We start from the raw sequence: 19,665 nt of genomic DNA on the forward strand, positions 1-19,665 counted from the left end.
CCCAAGTAGTACAGTGTCACCATGGTGACACTGTACTGCTAGGGTGACAGTATATAAAAAAAAAATAAATATAAAAAATAAAATTAAAAAAAAGTTTCAAAATTATAATTTTTGGTTATAAACTAATTTTTTTTTTTTTTTACTAAAAAGATAACGGAATAAAATTTGGCCAAGATTTATGATGAAATATTTGCAAAATTTTATAAGAAAAACAATTTTTTTTTCAAAATTTTGGACTTTTTCATTTTACATAGCAAAAAAAAAAAAAAAAAATCCCAGTGGTGAATAAATACCACCAAAATAAAGCTTTATCTGTCTCAAAAAAATGCTAAATTCATATGAGTACAGTGTTGCATGAACGCGCAATTGTCATTCAAAGTGTGACAGCGCTGAAAGCTGAAAATTGGCCAGGTCTGGAAGGGGGTGAAAGTGTCCGGTCTGGAAGTGGTTCAAGTCCTGGATTCCTTCTTGGATACACAGAATATAACTGGATATAACATTTACAGGTAGAGTTGATCCAGGGAATATCTGATTGGCTCTCGGGGGATCCGGTTTTCCCTGCAGGTTTTTTTTGCCTTCCTCTGGATCAACTGTGGGTATAGGATCTTGGTTTGATCAGATGCTTTCAAGGCCAGAGGAGACATCAATAGATCTCCTCATGAAGAGCACCTGTCACTGCCCATGCTATCCTAAGAGATGATGTTCATCCCTTGTGACAGGAACAATTGAGTACTGTCCGTGATACTTTTTTTATTTGCACTAACATATAATTTTGAGGACAAGCTTTCGGGGAATGTCCCCTTCTTCAGGTCCAAGCAGTACTGAAACAAAGATTTAGCAGAATGTTAGAAGAGATGGGGAAAAAAAAAACCAAAAACAAAAAAAAAAACAAAAAAGAGATAAGACACAGCAAAAGCAATTAAGCTGAAAAAAACATTTATTTATTTTTAATGGATGAACTGGATGGACTTTTGTCTTTATTCAGACAGACGAACTATGTAACTTTTAAGGATTGGTAAACTGTAATGTATTCCATTTTTGTTTTTTGGGTTTTATATCCCTTTTAGAGTCAGTACTGCAATCTTTTTTGATATCACCATAGCTGCATTGTTTCCTGGAATCGGGGTGTTACCTTGAGATATACGAATGTCCACCTAAGTTTGAAATATTTAGTTTTTGGTAGAAATCCCCTTTTTACCTGCTGTGTGAATACATTTGTACAATGAGGGTGCCTGTTCGGCCGTATCACTTTGTTGTGTGGATCCAGGTGCTGTCGGAGCATAGACGGGAAGACGGATCGCAGAGATGTCCTGGAGCGACCGACTTTTATCCTCTCCGTCCTGTTGCTGTGGAATTTTGGATTGCTCATTGTGGACCGTATCCTTTTCATTTAACACTGGTATTGTTTTCGCCGTGGATCTTTTGTCACCGTGTGTGACGGATTGCTGCAACCAACTGGGCTTATTTCATAAAGAGGCCCTGTCCTTTGTATTAAGGGATGTGATTAGCAGTTCCCCGCTTTAGAAGAGGCAGCCCGTGTCCCCGACCTCCCCTCCTTTCCGCCAGACTTCACATCACTTGACTCATCTGGGGAGGTTGGATGCGCTGCTGCATGCTGTATCTCCATCCTCCGGATCCTTTGTTATTGCTGTGTCCTGGACAGTCAACTCCTATCCTAATATTGATCAGTGGTTCCAAATTAACAATAACTATTACATTACAGAATGGAAAAAGATACACCCAGGATCTTTCCAAATAACCGTTCTGTTTATTTGGTGCATTTGTGTTTTTTTCTTTCTTTTTTTTTTTTTTTTTCTTCTTTCTTTTTTTTCTTTCTTTTTTTTTCTTTTCTTTTCTTTTTTTACTCTTTCTTTTTTCTTTCTTTTTCTTTTTTTCTTTTCTTTTTTTCTTTTCTTTTTTTCTTTCGTTTTTCTTTTTTCTTTCGTTTTTTCTTTTTTCTTTCGTTTTTTCTTTTTTCTTTCGTTTTTTCTTTTTTTTTTCTTCTTTCGTTTTTTCTTTTTTTTTTTTTTCTTCTTTCGTTTTTCTTTTTTTTTTTTCTTTCTACTCTCCCACTCCCTGCTGTGGGAAACCTCCCTGCGCCACTCCTGTGTAACTTCCAGCTATGACAAACCTGGGTTCACACAGGAGCAGTGGGTAAACCGCATGCGATTTGGACCGGAACCGCATTCCTGTTCAAATCGCATGGTATTCTTTGTGGTGTAATTTGCGTCCATACATTTTTGTATGTACACAAATCGCACTGCAAAGTATCGGTAATCGATATCGGTGAGTACGTGACCGAAAGTATCGGCAGTTGTACTCCCCCATAAAAAAAAAAAAAAAAAAAACGGGTATCAGTGCATCCCTTATTACAATTGTAAGATTTCATTATTATAGTATATCCAATTCAGTTCTTTCAGGCTACGCAGCTTACTTGAGCATTACCCATACCTAGGAACGCATACTCCTCCACACTGACATCCACCCATTGAAGCATTTTTAAATTTGCATAACTCCTCCCACTGCTTGCATCCGGGCTGTGGGCTGTATGGAGGAGTACTGAGGCAGGGTGCTGTGATGGTCACAGGAAGCTATGTACTACACCCTGCCGGCCTTTTCCACCAGCCATGGTCTGCCTGCATAGTTATTATTATACAGGAATTATATAGTATATATATATATATGTGTATGTATATACAGTTGAAACAAAAAGTATGTGAACCCCTTGGGATTACGTGGAGTTTTGCATGAATTGGGCATAAAATGTGCTCTGAACGTCATCTAAGTCACAATAGAACACAGTCTGCTGAACATAATACTACACAAACAGATGTTGCCATGGTTTAATTGCACATAACATGTAAACATTCACAGTGCAGGGAGGAAAAAGTATGTGAACCTTTGGACTTAATAACTGGTTGACCCTCCTTTGGCAGCAATAACCTCAACCAAACGTTTCCTGTAGTTGCAGATCAGACCTGCACAACGATCTGGAGTCATTTTGGACCACTCCTCTTCACGAAACTGTTTCAGTGTAGCAATATTCTTGGGATGTCTGGTGTGAATCGCTCTCTTAAGGTCATGCCACAGCATTTCAATCGGGTTGAGGTCAGGACTCTGGCTGGGCCACTCCAGAAGGCGTATTCTGTGCTGTTGCAGCCATTGTTTTGTTGAATTACTTGTATGCTTTGGGTCATTGTCTTGTTGCATCACCCATCCTCTGCAGAGCTTCAGTTGGCGGACAGATGGTCGTACGTTTTCCTGCAAAATGTCTTGATAAACTCTGGAATTCATTTTCCCATCAATGACAACAATCCGTCCAGGCCCTGAGGCAGCAAAGCGGCCCCAAACCATTATGCTCCCTCCGCCATGTTTCACAGTGGGGATGAGGTTTTGATGTTGGTGTGCTGTGCCTTTTTTTCTCCACACATAGTGTTGTGTGTTCTTCCCAAACAACTCAATCTTGGTTTCCTCTGTCCACAGTATATTTTGCCAGTAGTGCTGTGGAACATCCAGGTGCTCTTTTGCAAACTTCAAACGTGCTGCAATCTTCTTTTTGGACAGCAATGGCTTCCTCCGTGGTGTCCTCCCATGTACTCCATTCTTGTTTAATGTTTTCCTTATTGTAGATGTGTCAACAAAAATGTTAGCATGTGCCAGAGATTTCTGTAGGTCTTTAGCTGACACTCTGGGATTCTTCTTTACCTCATGCAGCATTCTGCGCTGTGCTCTTGCAGTCATTTTTACAGGACGACCACGCCTAGGGAGAGTAGCAACAGTGCTAAACTTTCTCCATTTGTAGACAGTCTGTCTTACCATGGACACATGAACATCAAGGCTTTTGGAGATACTTTTGTAACCCTTTCCAGCTTCATGCAAGTCAACAATTCTTGATCGTAGGTCTTCTGAGAGCTCTTTTCTGCGAGGCATGGTTCACATCAGACAGTGCTTTTTGAAACCAGTAAACCCAAAACAGGTGTGTGTTTTTTAAGGGCAGGACAGCTGTCAGCAACACATCCAATATCATCACACTGATTGGAGTCAAGGTTGGCTCACTCCTGGCTCCAATTAGCTCTGGCAGAAGTCATTAAGCTAGGGCCTCACAGACTTTTTCCTCCCTGCACTGTGAATGTTTACATGTTATGTGCAATTAAACCATGGCAACATCTAATGTTTGTGTAGTATTATGTTCAGCAGACTGTGTTCTTCTATTGTTGTGACCTAGATGACATTCAGAGCACATTTTATGCCCAATTCATGCAAAACTCCACGTAATCCCAAGGGGTTCACATACTTTTTCTTGCAACTGTATGTATATGTGTGTAGATATAGATATAGATATATAGAGATAGATAGATATATATAGAGATAGATAAAATTAGCAGTACCACCACTCAATCCAAAAGACATTCATTGCTTTCAGTTTGCTCAGCGCTTTACAATATAAAGGGAGACGATGCAGTTCAATACAAGAGGGTTAGGAGGGCCCTGCTCCTTGGAACTTGCATTGCATAGAGAAGCACAGAGACCCAGTGATGACAAGGTATGTAATGAAAACAGGTTTTATTTCATTAGCATGTTGCTGGGGGAGATGAGGAATCCAGGAATGCAAAATCTAAGCAGATGACTTGTTTTCCCAGTAATTCAGTTCACTTTCCTGAATTTCATGTTAGACATCCACTTCCAGTACAATGGTTTCCTCTCGGGTATCATGCTTCTGTCTGTCGCACGTTTATTTCAGGTAAATGGCATTGAGGTGTGTGTACGCTGACAAGTAGAGTGTGGCTCTTCATGCTCCAGCCAGCAGCTGCAAATCTCGTAAAGTGAACCTGTGGGGGTAGAAATAAGGGAGGGGGCGGCTTCCATTGCTGAGTGGCTTTCAAAGGTACTGTCATCCTGGTGCTGATATCACTGGACCTGACCGTCCTGGAGTCTGAGCTTTTAGGGCCCATTTACACCATCATTACAGCACGCTGTGGGGCGTTGGGGGCCCAATGCATCTACAGAGGGTGGACATGTGCAGAACGGAAACATTTTGTTTAGTTTCAGACTGATTCGTTAAGTTACTAATTACGTTTAGTTGCATTCATGGCCAAAGTTCATTTTGTTTGTTAGTTTTTGACTAGATTCAAGTTTTTCCAAGGGATTTGAAGTGCTGGAGTTGAAATCGAATTGAAATCGAAAATATCAAATCGATCCAAGTTCATTGTGAAGAATAGCTGGTTCTTTTCTATTCCAAATTCAGATTTTGGAAGACGGCTATATTCTTTCTATTCTATTATATTCTGGTCTTTTCTAATTATTCTATTTTTCTTTTCTACTCCTTTTTTTTTTTTTTTTTTTTCTTCTTCTATTCCTTTATTTTCTGTTCTGTTTTACTCTATCCTTTTCAATTCTATTCTTTTACTTTCTGTTCTTTTCTATTTCCTTTGGTTCTTCTTTTTTTTATTATATTCCTTTATTTTTTGTTCTATTTTATTCTATTCTATTTTCTGTTCTATTGTTTTATTCCGTTCTATTCTTCTTGAAATTTGAATTTCAGAAGACTGCTAAATTATATTTTATTTTCTATTCTTTTCTATTTTGTTATTTTATGTTCTATTCTTTTCTGTTTACAATGGAATTTGAATAGAAAAGAATAAACAGAAAAGAATAGAAAATAAAATAACAAAATAGAAAAGAATAGCAAATAAAATATAATTTAGCAGTCTTCTGAAATTCAAATTTCAAAAAGAATAGAATGGAATAAAATAGAAAAGAAAAGATTACAATGGAATTTGAATAGAAAAGAATAATCTTTTCTTTTCTATTTTATTCCATTCTATTCTTTTTGAAATTTGAATTTCGGAAGACGGCTAAATTCTACTTTTATTTTCTATTTTATTATTTTCTATTTTATTTTATGTTCTATTCTTTTCTGTTTACTCTATTCTTTTATATTCCAATTCCATTGTATTCTTTTCTTTTCTATATTACTCCATTCTATTCTTTTTGAAATTTGAATTTCGGAAAAGATGGCTAAATTCTATTTTATTTTCTGTTCTATTCTTTCCTATTTTGTTATTTTATGTTCTTTTCTGTTTACGCTATTCTTTTCTATTCTAATTCCATTGTATTCTTTTCTTTTCTATTTTATTCTATTCTTTTTGAAATTTGAATTTTAGAAGACGGCTAAATTCTATTTTTATTTTTTATTCTATTCTTTTCTGTTTTACTCTATTATTTTCTGTTCTACTACTTTATTTTCTATTCTATTTTATCCTAACCTTTTATTTTCTATTCTATTCTTTTCTGTTTTATTCTACTTTTTTCTATTCTAATACTTTTTCTATTCTATTTTATTCTAATCTTTTATTTTCTACCTTTTTTTTTTTCTGTTCTTTTTTGTTATATTCTTTTTCAAATTTCTGAAGACGGCTATATTCTAACACTAATACATACTCTTTGAAGGAAATTAGCAACAGTCAGCAATATGTTTTATATTTTGAATTCAATTTCATTTTTGACTTCAGCTCGAATTTTGGATGAATTTTCATTTCGACATTTTGGATTAGTTTAAAATCTTTCTCATACATCCAAATATCGAAAATTTCATCAGAATTTTGATTCGGAAATAAACCGACTGCACATGTCTACCAGAGGGCACTGCAGTGCCCCGCAATGAACAATGAGGATAAAAAGCACAATAACACATGTAGTGGCTCCAGCGCTACTAAAGCAATTTAAGATGTGAACAGGCCCTCAAAAACAAGCCAGGGGTGCACATGCCGCAGGAAGCTTTATTAATGTACGGTAGATTTCAAGCCAAAACTTTTTTTTTTTTTTATTAGTTTTGGACAAACTATCAAAGCGTTGGACCCTCTGTCTGGTTTTTGGTTGCCTGGGGAGATTCACCTTCTCTATTTGTCCCAGTTACTGAGACAGAAAGTGAAGGGAAATCAAAAACTTTGCAGGTACCACCAAAACAGAATGAAAGGGGAAATCTTCCTCCGGGGGCAGCTGTTCTGGGATTTGCCATGTCAAGCGGCGTATCTGCCATGAGGCAAACAAGGGCTGTCATGGGTGAGGGTACAGCCAAGCCGACACACGAGGGTCACCCGGGTCAAGGGACTGGTTGCAGCGGAGAGCGGAGTGGTGGGCGGATCCCCGGAGCACGTGAGGGCTGGGGCCCTCTGTCAGTGGGCGCCGGGATGTGCAGGATGGACAGGAAGTGCCAGCGGAGGAGGAAGAGGTCAGGGTGGAGGAGCCCCCCACTCTTTTCAGCCACCGCTGGAGATCCTAGGGGAGATGGAACACAGGCACCCCTCCTGGAGTGATCCTGACATCATCTGGAGGAGCCGCTGCTGGACAGGTAAGAGCTTGGAGGACTGCTGCTTCCCCACTCCTGTCTCACTGTCTCGCCAACACACTGCCCCCCACCTGTCCCACTTTCCTCCCCCGTACCATTGCCCCTCCACCTGTCACCCTGCCCCCCACCTGTTCCTCCCTCCTTTCCCCCACATTGTCCCTTTGCGCTCCTCCTGTCCCTCTGTGCTCCTCCTGTCCCACTGCCCCGATCCTGTCCCTTTGTGCGCTCCTCTTGTCCCACTGCCCCAATCCTGTCCCACTGCCCCGATCCTGTCCCATGCCCCCCGTCACGCTGCTCCCCACCTGTCCCTCTGCAGTCCTCCTGTCCCATGCCCCCAGTCATGCTGCCCCCTACCTGGCCCTCTGCAGTCCTCCTGTCCCACTGCCCGATCCTGTCCCATGCCCCCAGTCATGCTGCCCCCTCACCTGTCCCTCTGCGCTCTTCCTCCTGTCCCCCTGCGCTCTTCCTCCTGTCCCCCTGCGCTCCTCCTCCTGTCCCCCTGCGCTCCTCCTCCTGTCCCCCTGCGCTCCTCCTGTCCCGCTGCCCCCCATCCTGTCCCATGCACCCCATCAGGCTACCCCACCACCTGTCCCTCTACCTCCCCACCCATCACGCCGCCCCCCATCATGCTGCCCTCCCCCTGTCACGCTGCCTTCTTCTTGTTCTGCTACCCCCCTACCTGTCCCAATAACCTACTCCTGTTCTGATATCCCCCCGTCATGCTGCCCTCCTCCTGTCCTGTGGCCCCCCCGTCATGCTGCCCCCCACCATGTCACACTGCCCTCTATCATGGTCCTGTCCTGAAGAGGTGGATCTTAAACAGCAAGGGGAGGGACAAATTTAGATGGGGGGTGCCCGATTTTAGTCTTACCTAGGGCAACACAAAACCAAAATACACTAATTTTTAGTTTAGTGCGAAGCCCAGCATTGCGGCCATGTCACGTATACAGTCCTTGCATGCTCAGGTTCAGGCGGATGGTTGGGGGGCAGTAAAGCCGTGGCCCTGCTGCCTGGTTTTACTGCCCTCTAGTCGCACATGTGAATGAAGCATTTTTGTACATAATTGGAGCCAGTGGGGTGATCATTTTTACAGGAACTCAACCCTTAAATCTCCCCACAGAAGAGACATCTGGAGAGCGCCTTCCTCTTTGCTGTGTTGCTGAACTTCAAGCACATTTATCTGTACATCGCCCCAGCCTATGGCATCTATCTGTTAAGATCGTACTGCTTCACTGCCAATAACGCAGGTCAGTGTCTGAATTTCAACCCTTTTATGAAAAAGACGTGTTGCACTTGTTTTTTTGGGGTTTTTTTTGTTTTTTTGCATCGCTTTTTCTGTTGTGGAAATACTTCTAACTGCAGGTTGGCTTTACACTATTAGGGAGGCATCCCATATTCTTCTGCCAATGCAAGGTGGAGGGTGTCAAACTGGCGGCCCTCAAGCTGTTGTGAAACTACAAGTCCCATCATGCCTCTGCCTTTGGGAGTCATGCTGTGTAACGGGCAGTCTTGCAGTGCATCATGGGACTTGTAGTTTGGAGGGCAGCCAGTTTGATACCCGTGAGCTGCTAAAGGGTCACTTAATTCCCCTCTTCCCAAGCAGCTCAAACTTGGCCTCTGGAAGCAAAGTGTCATACCTGGCTTTTCTGGGTGTGGGTTGGCTCGTTCCCCTCCAACATGAAGTGATGCCTTGTGAGTGGCCAAGCCCTGTCACATGGGGGCAAGGAGGTAGGCCATAACCATAGCCCTGTGTAAGCTCTGACATTTTTGCTATGAAGCTTGCATAGGGCTTTTTTTTTTTTTTGCAGTGGCTGAACTTATTGATGCAGGGAAGAAAAGTGAATATGTGATGCCAGTAAGGGGGCTAGGGGGCGATCCTTTAACCTTTAAAGCGGAGCTCCACCCAAAAGGGTAAGTTCCGATTTAAGCCTTTGTCCCCCGCTCCCCATTAAGGAGTGGCACATTTGGGGAGCGGGAACCCAAATTTGGCAAGTACCCGCTCCCACTTCCGCTGCGATCGCCTAGGCCAGGGGTAGGCAACCTGTGGCTCTCTAGCTGTTGTGGAACTACATTTCCCATGAGGCATTGCAAAGATTACAAAACTGACAGATACAGCTATGACTTGCAGAGGCAAGATGGAAATTGTAGTCCTGCGGCTCTCAGGTTGCCTACCCCTGGCCTAGGCCGGGTGTCTGCAACCCGCGGCTCCAGAGCCGCATGCGGCTCTTTTTCACCTTGGCTGCGGCTCCGGAGCACACTGCCCACCAGGTGACAGGCAATAGGGCAGCAATGGGCAAACTACGGCCCGGCGGACCTTTTAATCCGGCCCACGGAGCTAGGCTCCCGCTAGGCTCCTCTCACAGTCCGCCCTGAAGACCGGTGTAGCATGAAAATCTGTTTCCTATGAGGATCTGTCCCCCTCTACGTATTTGCGCATGTGCCGGAGATCGCCGATCGGCTGCTAATGCCTGAAACTGGCACATGCGCAGATACGTCGAGGGGGACAGATCCTCATAGGAGATAGATTTTCATGCTACACCGGAACGGCGCGGGAACACGGCGAGAGGAACGCGCGGAGCAAAGGTAAGTGAATTGACACAGGGGGGACTTAATATGGGGGATGAATTAATATGGGGGATGAATTACTATAGGGGGGATGAATTACTATATGGGGGATGAATTACTATGGGAGATGAATTACTATATGGGGGATGAATTACTATATGGGGGATGAATTACTATATGGGGGATGTATTTTCAGTTTTAAAAATGTGGCTCTCAAAATAAATTTCAATCGTGGTTTTGGCGAGATTTGGCTCAGTTGAAAAAAAAGGTTGCCCACCACTGACCTAAGGCTATGATTGTGATTATGACGATACACTGTGGCCCTGATTAACCCTTTGCTTACTGGGCTCTTAAACCCCCTTCATGACCAGAGCGCTTTTTGCAATATATGCAGTGTCGGATTTGTTTTAAATGTTGCAATGGTTTTGCGGCTCCCAGTCTTTTTTTCCCTCTCGGAAACGGGTCCAAGTGGCTCTTTATGTCTTAAAGGTTGCAGACCCCTGGCCTAGGCGATCGGAAGCGGAAGTTGTCCTCCCCATAGTCTTCTGGGACATGTGACAGGTCCCAGAAGACTACAGGACCATTCACAAAGCGCATGCGCAGCGGGCACCCGGCTGTGAAGCCGCAAGCTGTCACAGCCGGGTGCCACACTGAAGATGCCAGGGAAAGAAGATGGCTGGTGTAGACACCGCGGGACCGAGGGACAGGTAAGTGGCTGTATTTTAAAAGTCAGCAGCTACAGTTTTTGTAGCTGCTGACTTTTATTTTTTTTTTTCTCAGGTGGAGCTCCGCTTTAATGGACAAAGAAAATTTTAAAGGAAATCTGTTCTTTGCCCATGCATGACAAAGCAACTGGGCTACTTAAATGCACCCCCTCCTCAGCAGCACATCCCTTCACTCCTCCACCATTTTATACAGAAAAAAAAATTTCCTTGTACTTATGGATATAGAGGACTATGTGACCAGCACTGGTGCAAGGTGATTGGCCCAGCATTGTCACATGGGAGGTGGGAGTCCTAACTCTTGGGTAAACTTCAATGAGAGATATTAGAAATGTACCCAGGCATTCCTTTCCATGCTCCTGACAGGTGAACAGAGTAATGGCGAAGAAAATTTGGGGTAAATTTAGTAGATGCTGAGGACCTGCTTGATATTTTATCTAGTGGAGCACCGACACGAAAATTCTGGACCGAAACCAAAAATTCAGGACGCACTTGGCCGTAAACCAAAACCAAAATGGACTTTTTTTTTTTAAAATATATATTTTCTTTATATATAATAACGTTTTTGCTTTGAAATCAGTAGGGGACGATTTTGCAATTGTAGTCAATGGGATGCGGTGTTGCAATTGTAGTCAATGGGACGCGGTGTTGCAATTGTAGTCGGTGGTACGCGGTTTTGCAATTGTAGTCAATGGGACGCGGTGTTGCAATTGTAGTCGGCGGGACGCGGTGTTGCAATTGTAGTCGGCGGGACGCGGTGTTGCAGTTGGAGTCGGCGGGACGCGGTGTTGCAGTTGGAGTCGGCGGGACGCGGTGTTGCAGTTGGAGTCGGCGGGACGCGGTGTTGCAGTTGGAGTCGGCGGGACGCGACTGTGCAGCTGGAGTCGGCGGGACGCGACTGTGCAGTTGGAGTATATGACTCAGTGCCCACAAAGGATAAACACTTTACTTTGTGGTCACCCGAAGCTGGCAAGGATACTACTTTAGCAGTAGCATCACCCTATTCTGTACAAAGCCTGTGCAGAGATTAGAGCTGTGGAAGGGGCCCAGTATGCCTACTACAGCCTACCTGCAGAAAAGTAAAGGAGGGGGGCGGAGACCAGACCAGTCACCCAGAGAGAGAGCAGCAGTGACCGGTCTTTATTATAGGAAGCTTCTGCACAGAGAAAAGGTCTTACACTGCAAAGATCTTGAAGAAATACAGCACACCAAGCTTCAAGGAAGAATACACACGAGTCTTGGATTTTGTCAATATTTTGCCCTTCCGGAGTTCATCAGATCAGTAGATTTAATGTTTGGGGTTAAAGGGTAAGGTGGTGGAAGGCGCTTTCCCCTATTACCCCAAATGTGGGTGGCTGATGTGACTGATAAGATGTACCTGATAAAAAAAAAAAAATATATTATTGTGCTAAAAAAAACATAAATCTTCCAACTTTAGGACAAAACTACTTAGCTAGGAGGGAAACTGAAAGAATGTGGTCTATACGTGGAAAAATTAAGGATTTTATTGGCAGATTTAACTGCTTGAAAATTGGTTTCTGTTGTCTTTTCTGACACTTATGTGTTTTTGTTCTGTAGATGGATCTTTAAAATGGAGAAGTTTCAGCATTCTGCGACTCTTCTCTTTGGCTGTTATTGTGCTCTTCGTCTTCACAGTTTCATTTGGACCTTTTGTGTACATGGTATGAATTTTTATGACCCTCCTTACATGTAAAACTGTAGCCAGGCTATGCACATCCCAGTGTTTAGAGAAGTAAATGAGCTTTGAAACAAGCCCACACTGACCTCTGTAGCTGCAGGCTCTGTGGAGTAATTCATCCTCAAATGTCACAATAGAAGCACTGAAGTCCTCTCAGCTTTGAGGATGAATTTCCCTAGAGTGCCTCAAGCTACAGAGGTCAGTGAGAGCTTGTTTTAAAGAATCGGAACAGATTCTACACATTCCTTACTCAACCCAAAATTAAAAAGACAAAGTTATGTCTTTATATACACTTTTTAATGTGAAGGAAGAGGGGACTCCTACAGGACCTTTATACAGTGGGGCAAAAAAGTATTTAGTTAGCCACCAATTGTGCAAGTTCTCCCACTTAAAAACATGAGAGAGGCCTGTAATTGGCATCATAGGTAGACCTCAACTATGAGAGACAAAATGAAAAAAAAATCCAGACAATCACATTGGCTGATTTGGAAAGAATTTATTTGCAAATTATGGTGGAAAATAAGTATTTGGTCAATATGAAAAGTTCATCTCAATACTTTGTTATATATCCTTTGTTGGCAATGACAGAGGTCAAACGTTTCCTGTAAGTCTTCACAAGGTTGGCACACACTGTTGCTGGTATGTTGGCCCATCCTCCATGCAGATCTCCTCTAGAGCAGTGATGTTTTGGGGCTGTTGCTCGGCAACACGGACTTTCAACTCCCACCAAAGGTTTTCTATGGGGTTGAGATCTGGAGACTGGCTAGGCCACTCCAGGACCTTGAAATGCTTCTTACGAAGCCACTCCTTTGTTGCCCAGGTGGTATGTTTGGGATCATTGTCATGTTGGAAGACCCAGCCACGTTTCATCTTCAATGCCCTTGCTGATGGAAGGAGGTTTGCACTCAAAATCTCACGATACATGGCCCCATCCATTCTGTCCTGTACATGAATCAGTCGTCCTGGTCCCTTTGTGGAGAAACAGCCCCAACGCATGATGTGGCCACCCCCATGCTTCACAGTAGGTATGGTGTTCTTTGGATGCAACTCAGCATTCTCTCTCCTCCAAACACGACGAGTTGTGTTTCTACCAAACAGTTCTATTTTGGTTTCATCTGACCATCAGACATTCTCCCAATCCTCTTCTGGATCATCCAAATGCTCTCTAGCAAGCTTCAGACGGGCCCGGACATGTACTGGCTTAAGCAGGGGGACACGTCTGGCACTGCAGGATCTGAGTCCCTGGCGGCATAGTGTGTTACTGATGGTAGCCCTTGTTACGTTAGTCCCAGCTCTCTGCAGGTCATTCACTAGGTCCCCTCGTGTGGTCCTGGCATTTTTGCTCACCGTTCTTGTGATCATTTTGACCCCACGGGGTGAGATCTTGCGTGGAGCCCCACATCGAGGGAGATTATCAGTGGTCTTGTATGTCTTCCATTTTCTAATTATTGCTCCCACAGTTGATTTGTTCACACCAAGCTGCTTGCCTATTGCAGATTCAGTCTTCCCAGCCTGGTGCAGGTCTACAATTTTGTTTCTGGTTTCCTTCAACAGCTCTTTGGTCTTCACCATAGTGGAGTTTGGAGTGTGACTGTTTGAGGTTGTGGACAGGTGTCTTTTATACTGATAACAAGTTCAAATAGGTGCCATTGATACAAGTAATGAGTGCAGGACAGAGGAGCCTCTTGAAGAAGGTACAGGTCTGTGAGAGCCAGAAATCTTGCTTGTTTGTAGGTGGCCAAATACTTATTTTCCACCATAATTTGCAAATAAATTCTTTCCAAATCAGCCAATGTGATTGTCTGGATTTTTTTTCTCATTTTGTCTCTCATAGTTGAGGTCTACCTATGATGCCAATTACAGGCCTCTCTCATCTTTTTAAGTGGGAGAACTTGCACAATTGGTGGCTGACTAAATACTATTTTGCCCCACTGTAGGTCCCTGTGGCATAGGCGAAAGCTATAGAATGGAGACTGTTTCAGTATAGACTGGGGCATGTACAAAAAAACGGTTTCAGAATAGAAAAAAGAGCAAATAAATGTAGGTTGTATCTGTTTTATGAAAAAAAATACGTACTTTAGTGTTGCTTTAAATACAGCATGTAAAATAATCATTAAACACGTCACCATTTTTTATCAGTAAATTTAAAGCTGCTGTTGACATGAAATTTTCACCTCATGAGTAGCAATCCATGCATACAAAGAAGCCAAAACAAATAAGTTATTATTATTATACAGGATTTATATAGAGCCAACCGTTTGCTCAGCGCTTTACAATATAACGGGAGTTCAGAAATAATGTGTAATAAAATGGAATGACACGGGGAAAAAGTATTGAACACGCTAACTAAAATTTATTTAATATTTCATACAAAATCATTTGTTGGTAATGACCGCTTCAAGAAACTAGTCGCATGCATTGCTCAGGTGTGATTTTGGCCCATTCTTCCACACATACAGGCTTCAAATCTTGAAGGTTCCTCGGGCCTCTTCTATGGACTCTGATCTTTAGTTTTTTCCATCGATTTTCTATTGGATTCAGGTGATTGGCCTGGCTGTTCTAGCAGCTTTATGGATAGAGGTGTTCATTCTCCTTCACTGTTCAGTGAGCAGGCTAGAGGTGTTCAGGTGACACAGGAAGCTGCAAATCCAAACCAGGAAATAGTGGTGTCACCTGCTGAACTGTGCAGTGGGGGGTGTGGGGGTATGAATCACATGACTTGCTAAACGGAATCCATTAAAAGGTAAATCATTCACGTGTAAGGACCTTCATTTTAAGGAGGTGTACATGTTGGCGGAGGAAGACAGTAGGTCAGTGAGCAACCTATAACAAGCACTCATCTGATAGTGACGGTACAAAACCTAATGGAATGTTTTTATTCTGAGATGCTGACAAGATCTGTTTTTTAGGCGATAAGATGATGATGTTTATTCGTGATGAAAGTAATGGTCCTGTACACATTTTTTTTAAGGGTCAACTTCCTCAAGTCCTTTCTCGCCTTTTTCCCTTCAAGAGAGGTCTCTGCCATGCCTACTGGGCTCCAAATTTCTGGGCATTGTACAATGCAGCAGATAAAGTGCTTTCTATCATCGGTAAGGATTTCAACGTTTCTAAATTGTCAACACTAAACCCACACAGCTTACACAATGATCAGTGTATACTCCTCTGTAGTGACATCACTAAGCAGCGGGATATGCAGGAAGTCACATCACAGAATATGGAACTGAATCCTGCCCCCTCCAAAAAAAAAAAAAAAAAAGGATGTGGTCTACATTACATGACCACCAATATCTCTGCCAAAATCCTGTTGGGATCTGAACCCCAGTACACACAGCTGTCCCCCCAGTATTCATGTCTCCGGTGAGATCTGAACCCCAGTACACACAGCTGTCCCCCCAGTATTCATGTCTCCGGTGAGATCTGAACCCCAGTACACACAGCTCTCCCCCCAGTATTCATGTCTCCGGTGAGATCTGAACCCCAGTACACGCAGCTCTCCCCCCCACTATTCATGTCTCCAGTGAGATGTGAACCCCAGTACACGCAGCCGTCCCCCCAGTATTCATGTCTCAGGTGAGATCTGAACCCCAGTACACGCACAGCTCTCCCCCCAGTATTCATGTCTCAGGTGAGATCTGAACCCCAGTACACACAGCTCTCCCCCCAGTATTCATGTCTCCGGTGAGATCTGAACCCCAGTACACGCAGCTGTCCCCCCAGTATTCATGTCTCTGGTGAGATCTGAACCCCAGTACACGCAGCTCTCCCCCCAGTATTCATGTCTCTGGTGAGATCTGAACCCCAGTACACGCAGCTGTCCCCCCAGTATTCATGTCTCCGGTGAGATCTGAACCCCAGTACACGCAGCTCTCCCCCCAGTATTCATGTCTCTGGTGAGATCTGAACCCCAGTACACACAGCTGTCCCCCCAGTATTCATGTCTCCGGTGAGATCTGAACCCCAGTACACGCAGCTCTCCCCCCAGTATTCATGTCTCTGGTGAGATCTGAACCCCAGTACACCCAGCTCTCCCCTCCGTATTTGTCTCCGGTGAGATCTGAACCCCAGTACATGCAGTTCTCCCCCCAGTATTCATGTTTCCGGTGAGATCTGAACCCCAGTACATGCAGCTCTCCCCCCAGTATTCATGTCTCCGGTGAGATCTGAACCCCAGTACATGCAGCTCTCCCCCCAGTATTCATGTCTCCGGTGAGATCTGAACCCCAGTACACGCAGCTCACTAACCAGTATCCTTGTCACCAGTGAGATATTCACTCCACTACACACTGCTCTCTCCCCAGTATTCATGCCCCCCCCCACCACCACCACCACTAAGATATTCACTCCAGTACACACAGTTCACTTCCAAATATCCATGCCAATAGTGAGATTTCACTCCCCAGTATCCATGTCACCAATGAGATCTGCACCCCAGTACACGTAACTCATTCAGTATCCATGTCACCAGTGAGATCTGCACTCTCGCACACATACCTCACTCCCCAGTATCCAGGTCACCAATGAGATCTGAACCCCAGTACACATACCTCACTCCCCAGTATCCAGGTCACCAGTGAGATCTGCACTCTCACACACATACCTCACTCCCCAGTATCCAGGTCACCAGTGAGATCTGCACTCTCGCACACATACCTCACTCCTCAGTATCCATGTCACCAATGAGATCTGCACTCTCGCACACATACCTCACTCCTCAGTATCCATGTCACCAATGAGATCTGCACTCTCGCACACATACCTCACTCCTCAGTATTCAGGTCACCAATGAGATCTACGCTCTTGTAGCCAACATAATGGTTACCGCACACTGGCACAAGTGTGTTTGGGGGATCTTTCTAGTGATGCCTGAGCAGCACAATGGCTAAATGGTTAGCACTTCCGCCTGGCAGCACTAGGGTCGTTGGTTCGAATCCCAGCCACGGCACCTCCTGCGTGGAGTTTGCATGTTCTCCCTGTGCCTGCGTGGGTTTCCTTCGGGTACTCCGGTTTCCTCCCACACTCCAAAGACACGCTGGTAGGTGAATTGGCTCCTGTCTAAATTGGCCCTAGTATGTGAGTTAGGGACCTTAGATTGTACACCCCTTGAGGGTTAGGGACTGATGTGAATGTACAATATATATGTAAAGCGCTGCGTAAATTGACGGCGCTATATAAGTACCTGAAATAAATAAAAAAATGCCTGCTTGGCATTTCTAAGGGCGAGTTTGCCAACAGTGACAACAATGGACCATGCCTGCATAGTGTATTGAAACGGCTATGGCCTTCATTGGAAGTCTGAAAGGATGACAACTTAGGAGCATAATTAGGAGGTGGGGACAGAGCGTTGTCACCCTATAACAAACTGCCTACACAAGAACTTTTAAGGCAGGATCACCAAGGATTGTTTTATTGAAAGCTGAAGCTTTTAAAATATTGAAAATTACTTTTGAAATGACATTACATCATACAAGATTTTAGTGTTTGGAGTTACAAACGTCATCTCAATGTCTAACACTGGCATATTGATTATGGAAGTTCTGACCCTTCAAAAAAATGTTTGTAATCCAGGTGTCAAGATGCATCTGCTGGACCCAGCTGCCATCCGGACAGGATCCATGACGGGCGGGTTGGTTCAGGAGTTTGAGCACAGCATCCTTCCATCTGTCACGCCACTGGCCACTTTGATCTGTACCCTGCTATCCATCCTGGTAAGGAATAGAAAGATGGCCACTGAGCTGCTCTGTTGTCCTCGTTCCACCAGCTCAGCCATCATACTAGGGGCTATATACACAGTATAATTCAGGATAACTGAGCCCGGGGCTTTAGTGCTCCAGAGACACTGACCGAGAATCAGGATCAAGATTAGGAGTTCCGATTTTACAAGTTTGGGGTACATATATATATATATGGCGATGAAGGTATCCATACCGTTTTCTGTAAATGTTGACTTGTACAAATAAGTACCGCCGGCTTCCCTATTATTCAGCAACCGTACCCATCACTAGGATGAGCATCAGGCAGGGATGAAGGTGGGGGGGCAGATTTTACAGGAGGAGTCAAGAGTTACATATAATTCATTGCCTGTGGATCAGGATCCACTGATCATTTTGACATATGGTTTTCACAGGAGGTCACTTTTTATTTTGCCATCTGCTGTGTTTGAATTGAACGGGTTGATGAAAGATTTTGTTTTAAATGATGACAACCAATGAATAATGGGGAAAAATGGCAGAGCTGCTAAGTCACAACCCAGTCATACGTCTTTTTATAAATCTGCCAGCAGTCAAAAGTGCTGGGTAAGATGGTAAAATGGTAGTAAACGGAGTATAGATCAGGGGTCCCCAAACTTTCTAAACAAAGGGCTGGAATGTGGCCCGAGGGAAATGAAGATGCTCCGGCGTCAAAGGGAGTAAACAAAGCTTCAGGCTTTGGCAGTTGGTGCGAGGGAAAAAAAAACATAAGTGCTTGTGGTTATTCATAGGCGGAATGGTTCCCCGTCATTGGTATTGTTGGGACAAATAATTGTTGATAGAAGTGAAAGGAATAGTGCCCCATCCCTGGTATCAGTGGGAGGAATAGTGCCCCATCCCTGGTATCAGTGGGAGGAATAGTGCCCCATCCCTGGTATCAGTGAAAGGAATAGTGCCCCATCCCTGGTATCAGTGGGAGGAATAGTGCCCCATCCCTGGTATCAGTGGGAGGAATAGTGCCCCATCCCTGGTATCAGTGGGAGGAATAGTGCCCCATCCCTTGTATCAGTGGGAGGAATAGTGCCCCATCCCTGGTATCAGTGGGAGGAATAGTGCCCCATCCCTGGTATCAGTGGGAGGAATAGTGCCCCATCCCTGGTATCAGTGGGAGGAATAGTGCCCCATCCCTGGTATCAGTGGGAGGAATAGTGCCCCATCCCTGGTATCAGTGGGAGGAATAGTGCCCCATCCCTGGTATCAGTGGGAGGAATAGTGCCCCATCCCTGGTATCAGTGGGAGGAATAGTGCCCCATCCCTGGTATCAGTGGGAGGAATAGTGCCCCATCCCTGGTATCAGTGGGAGGAATAGTGCCCCATCCCTGGTATCAGTGGGAGGAATAGTGCCCCATCCCTGGTATCAGTGGGAGGAATAGTGCCCCATCCCTGGTATCAGTGGGAGGAATAGTGCCCCATCCCTGGTATCAGTGGGAGGAATAGTGCCCCATCCCTGGTATCAGTGGGAGGAATAGTGCCCCATCCCTGGTATCAGTGGGAGGAATAGTGCCCCATCCCTGGTATCAGTGGGAGGAATAGTGCCCCATCCCTGGTATCAGTGGGAGGAATAGTGCCCCATCCCTGGTA

The 19,665-nt window shown here is 44.3% G+C and overlaps 1 protein-coding gene across 1 annotated transcript in view; it reads left to right on the top strand.

Annotated features, from left to right (window-relative positions):
* Positions 1-19,665, top strand: part of ALG8 (ALG8 alpha-1,3-glucosyltransferase) — a 54,671-nt gene that overhangs the window by 13,101 nt on the left and 21,905 nt on the right. The window contains exons 4-9 of the mRNA XM_089691507.1: positions 1,268-1,377; positions 4,674-4,741; positions 8,469-8,595; positions 12,214-12,317; positions 15,306-15,426; positions 17,903-18,042. Coding sequence (XP_089547633.1) covers positions 1,268-1,377; positions 4,674-4,741; positions 8,469-8,595; positions 12,214-12,317; positions 15,306-15,426; positions 17,903-18,042 — 670 coding nt within the window. The remainder of the gene's footprint in view (positions 1-1,267; positions 1,378-4,673; positions 4,742-8,468; positions 8,596-12,213; positions 12,318-15,305; positions 15,427-17,902; positions 18,043-19,665) is intronic.

The sequence above is a fragment of the Staurois parvus genome, unplaced genomic scaffold, assembly GCF_062004578.1.
Source record: "Staurois parvus isolate SC_StPar_1 unplaced genomic scaffold, SC_StPar_1.0 ptg000563l, whole genome shotgun sequence".
Classification (NCBI taxonomy): domain Eukaryota; kingdom Metazoa; phylum Chordata; class Amphibia; order Anura; family Ranidae; genus Staurois; species Staurois parvus.